We start from the raw sequence: 4,840 nt of genomic DNA, 5'->3' as shown, positions 1-4,840 counted from the left end.
AGCTCTGAGCCCACCACTAAGCCAGCTCTCCTCACCAGTCTGTCGCCATGACTGTGCCACACCTACCCCAGCAACAGGCAGGCAAGAACGCCAATAGCCAATAGGGGTGGGAGAAATAAAAAAAATAAAATTTAAAAAATTAAAATAAAAAAAAAAATATATATATATATATATGACACCCAGATGCACCACAATGCAAACGCGGAAGACCCCGACCCAACAAACAGACAACCAAAAATAAAAAGTAAAAAAAAACGACCATCCAAATGCCAGTTGACAACGCAATGGCGATGGAATGCAAAAGGCGTAACCTGCGGAAGAGCAGTGCCCGGTGCCTGGGATTTATGGTATAGAGTTTGAACCCAACTAATAAATAATGGACCGAACCCAAACTTGGGCAACACTTTAAATAAATATGGCCACTCTAGCTTATCAAAGGCTTTTTCAGCGTCTAAAGCCACAGTTATATTGGGTTCTGTTTCAGATTTTGTTAAATGAATGAATCAACTCCTTCTCCTGAAAGTGATGGGTGCGCACCAGGATGGTACGTGGTCTAGCGCTGGTGGCCAGCTTTGGCTGGAGGGAGCGGTGCGCCCGGTCGATTTTGACTGGAATGCGGAAAGGGTGCGCCACCGAGCAGTTTGGGGATTAGTCTGGAGACGAATTCAGTGGGTCTACCTTCCTCCTCACCCTCTTGTATCCCCACAATTTTTATGTTGTTTCTCCAAGAGCGGGCCTCCAGATCAAGCACCTTGGTATGAAGCTGGATGTTGCGTACCGCCAGTTCACTGTATTTAACTTCAAGCGTTGTTATGCGGACGTCAAGGTCGCCAGTAGCTAGTTCCTGGCTAGCCATGCGGGCTTGCAGTTCAGCCTGCGAAGTTGCGAGTGACTGAAACTTAGCCTCAAAGGCATCGAAGTGTTCATTAATGCAGCGCAGGACTGACTCTGACACCTCTTTGCACAGCTACTTACACATATCATCAAGTTTTTATCTGGAGGCATATCCAACCTGGTGGGGGAATCACTAGCAGAGCTGCAGCTACCAATGGTATGAGCCATTGTCAACGCCCTGGGGCTCCATGGGCAGGACACGAGGCCAATGACCCCCCACCCTCCCAACACCCTCTCCCGCCTCTGTAAATGTACGATATTGTATTGGATGCATGTCATGGTTTGTGAAGTGTTGTATGGTGGAGTTGAGATATGGTAGGAGGGTACAAAGTTATAGAGTGTAATTGAGTTTTGTAACTCCCTTCTGCTACAAATGGTAAACAGAAATAAAATATCATCACTGGAGCAGTGCTGAGGTTGAATTAGAGTTTAATAGCTTGGGGGGAAAAGCTGTTCTGCAGTCTGTGGCAGCAGACACTTCTACATCTCTTCCCAGAAGGCAGCAGGGTGAACAGGCTGTGGCTGGGTGGGTACTGTCCTTTAGTATCCTTTGGGCTCTGTGTAGGGATCTCACCTCACTGATGTGATACCAATGATCTTGTGTTTGGTAACTAAGGTGCAGTTAAAATTGGAGGGTAGTTGCAACACGGGCACCCCACAACTGGCAGATAGTAGAGCCTCCCAACATCCCCCTCCCAACCCCCTATAGCCATCCATCCATCGTCAACCGCTTATCCTGCATACAGGGTCACAGGGAGGCTGGAGCCAACCCCAGCTGACACTGGGGGAACGGTACACCCTGGACAGGTCGCCAGTCCATCGCAGGGCCACACGGGGAGAACATGCTCCTCACAGAAAAGCCTGGGACAACTGAGATTCAAACCCACGACCTTCTTGCTGTGAGACGACAGTGCTAACCGCCGCACCCCCAGTAGCAAAGCAACACCCCACACACCCCCGCCCCCCAAAGGAAAGGGACAGCAGCCACCCCACGACAGTGACAACAGTCCCTTAGTCCCAGGAGGCCGCCAGGGGCACCCAGTCCCTAGGACTCACCCATCGACTGCATGGATCCCAGAGCTGCGAGGTTGCAAACATCAATCCCCACTAAGTGATAGAGTTGATCAAGGGGGACCAGAGAGAATTTTCCAGGTTATGAATAGTGGCGTAGTGTATTGCATTAAGTAGCCTGTCTGTATTGTTGGTTGAGTGCCTGCCCTTAATAAATCCAGTTTGGTTGGGGTGTATTATACCAGGAGTGATCTTCACTAGCCTTTTTGCTAGGGCTTTGCAGATGATTTAAAGATCTGTGTTATAAGTGATATTGGGCGATTGGGCGAAGTGAGATGGCTCAATTTGTGATGTCGATAAGTTTTTATAAAATTCTCTAAATGCATTTTGTTTTCTGGGTTACCAGTCATGTTCCCAGCTGAGGCGTTTAACGAGGAAAGAGTTTTTTTTTCTTTGTTCAATTTTAATTGGTTGGCTAGGATTTATTGCCATGTTCAAACTTTTCCAAGCATAGTCTTTGCAATTGGACATGGGTCTTTTTATCAATAATTTCATTTAATTCAAGTTTGAATTTTCTCATTCAGCATGTGTTCCTGTGGGGAGGCAGCAAGTCCAGCCCCTCCTTGTGTCTCAGCTGAAAGTTTTTTTTTTTTTTTTTTTACAGAAAACGTGGTGTCAATCAGAACCTCTATTGCCCCCCTTTATTTCTTCACACCTGGATTACTGCAACAGCCTTTTTACTTGCTTGACCCCAAAATCTATTGATGGACTCAGAACTTCATTATCAAATATAATATATACTGAAGCAGCACATTATAAATGATTTAGCAATATATAATTACACTTTACAGCGAATACACTTTAATATATAATGACTGCTGGATAGAGTAAAAAAAAATAAGTAAGTAAGAGACAAAAGAGTAATAGCAAGAGTGTCAATACTGAAGCACACCATTACAAAACATGATTACACAACATTATTATAATGGAGATTAAGCCAATGCATTTTAGCAACTACACTGCAACATTATATACCATTTATAAGATGACTTTAGCAATGTACACAAAGCAAAGTTATAAACGCAACACTTTTGTTTTTACCCCCATTCATCATGAACTGAACTAAAAGATCTAAGACTTTCTCTATGTACAAAAAATTCCTATTTATCTCAAATATTGTTCACAAATCTGTCAAAATCTGTGTTAGTGAGCACTTCTCCTTTGCTGAGATAATCCATCCACCTCACAGGTGTGGCATATCAAGATGCTGATCAGACAGCATGGGGACTGCACAGGTGTGCTTTATGCTGGCCACAATAATAGGCCACTCCAAAATGTTACAAGTTTGCTGATTTTAGCTTTGGTTTGGACGACTGAGAACGAAGGTGAGAATCTCTGACAGCAGAGATTGTACATGAGGACGGGTCTGATGGTCTGGTCTCTGAGACCATAGATGAGAGCACTCAGACATCTGGGAAGCATGATAGTACAAATATAAATAATATTCTGGATGCGCAAAAACATGAGCCCGTCTAGATTTTCAGCGATAATGACAAGCAATGGATTGTACACAGTTGAGGAGAGACTGAGGCCCAGCTGCACCAGATGCAGCAGCAGTGTATTACGAGCTTTACGGGCTGAAGCTTTGTCTGTGGAGGCCGACCTGGCTGCTATCATCACACCAATATAGGAGGAAACGATTGCCACACCAGCTAATACAAACAGAAAACAATTGTAGGCTTTGTCGTAATCAGCAGCTACTGGATCAAACATCATTTTGTCTTTGCCACAAAAATCTCTCATCTGCAGACTCTCCAGCTCTGCAAATGGAAATTTTAACATTAGAAGAACTTGGATAAAAACACTGATTGAACTGAAAACCCAAACAACACAAACAGCCACCCCTGTGTTTCTGACGGTGATGATGGCAGCGTGCCTCAGTGGGTAACACACAGCTACAAATCTCTCCAGACACATCACCACCAGTGTGAGAGGAGAGATTTCATTTATGTAATAAGCAAGCATGTTGAGAAATCCACACACAGGATATGTCATTGTTATATTCCAAGCAGCCATTATGTACATTAACTGACCCTCTGCCATCAGTAAAGTGTCTACAAGGAGGAGGTTAAACAGCAGAATGTAACGAGAGGTCTCACAAAACACTGGTTTACTCCTCAAGGTGAATAACAAGGTCACATTAATGAAGAGAAACACACAACATGGCACTGTAGTCACAATGGAAAGCAGCATTATTTCCAGAAACCCCTGATACTGCAGTTCAACAGTGATGTTTGTCTGCAATTGATTTGAGTAGGACATATTAAAGAAACATTAACAACATCAGAAATGTAATTCTATTGATTAAAATTGGAGCACAAAACAAACTTATTTTGTCCAGTTTTTATCCTTAACACTGTCAACATGACTACTGAGTTACCATAAACCCAAAGTCTTCGGCTTTCTTTTTCCCTGTACAGACAGATAACAGAGTGGAGTCTTGTTTCCATGTGGGCAGCGCTGGTCTGCAGGGTTTGCCTGTCCTCACATATTGTTTATGAGCTCTGTCTTCACACCTCCTTCATGTGACGTCATCACTTGTCAGCACCGTCAACACGTGTAAGATGTAATGGGCAGGGATTAATCACTGGACGTGTAGTCGGTCAAGTCTTAAGAGAAACACAAAGTACTTGTTAATAATGTTTAGGTTTATTAATGACTGGCATGGGCCTGAAGCACAGGAACATTCTTTAAATTAAGTATTTGAGTGATAAATGAAATAAGCATTCAAACTATTGTTGTAGTAAATAAAGCTGCACATCTTAAAGGCGTCTTGTGTAGGACCTACATTATATTAGACACTACATGCTGATGTAACACAAAGTTTTATCCATTTTTCTTCTGTCCATCATCCAGTCAATGAATGAGACACTGC

General features: G+C 43.4%; 1 protein-coding gene across 1 annotated transcript; it reads right to left on the bottom strand.

The window, feature by feature from the left end:
* Positions 1-553: 553 nt before the first annotated feature.
* LOC123966159 (odorant receptor 131-2-like) lies at positions 554-4,227 on the bottom strand. The gene is made up of 2 exons (XM_046042363.1): positions 3,247-4,227; positions 554-967 (listed from the first exon to the last, which is right to left on the bottom strand). The coding sequence occupies exons 1-2, from the start codon at positions 4,225-4,227 to the stop codon at positions 554-556; spliced, it is 1,395 nt and encodes a 464-aa protein (XP_045898319.1).
* Between the last annotated feature and the right edge of the window lie 613 nt (positions 4,228-4,840).

This window comes from Micropterus dolomieu, unplaced genomic scaffold (assembly GCF_021292245.1).
Source record: "Micropterus dolomieu isolate WLL.071019.BEF.003 ecotype Adirondacks unplaced genomic scaffold, ASM2129224v1 contig_12816, whole genome shotgun sequence".
Taxonomy (NCBI): domain Eukaryota; kingdom Metazoa; phylum Chordata; class Actinopteri; order Centrarchiformes; family Centrarchidae; genus Micropterus; species Micropterus dolomieu.
This window is presented reverse-complemented; position numbering and strand designations above follow the sequence as displayed.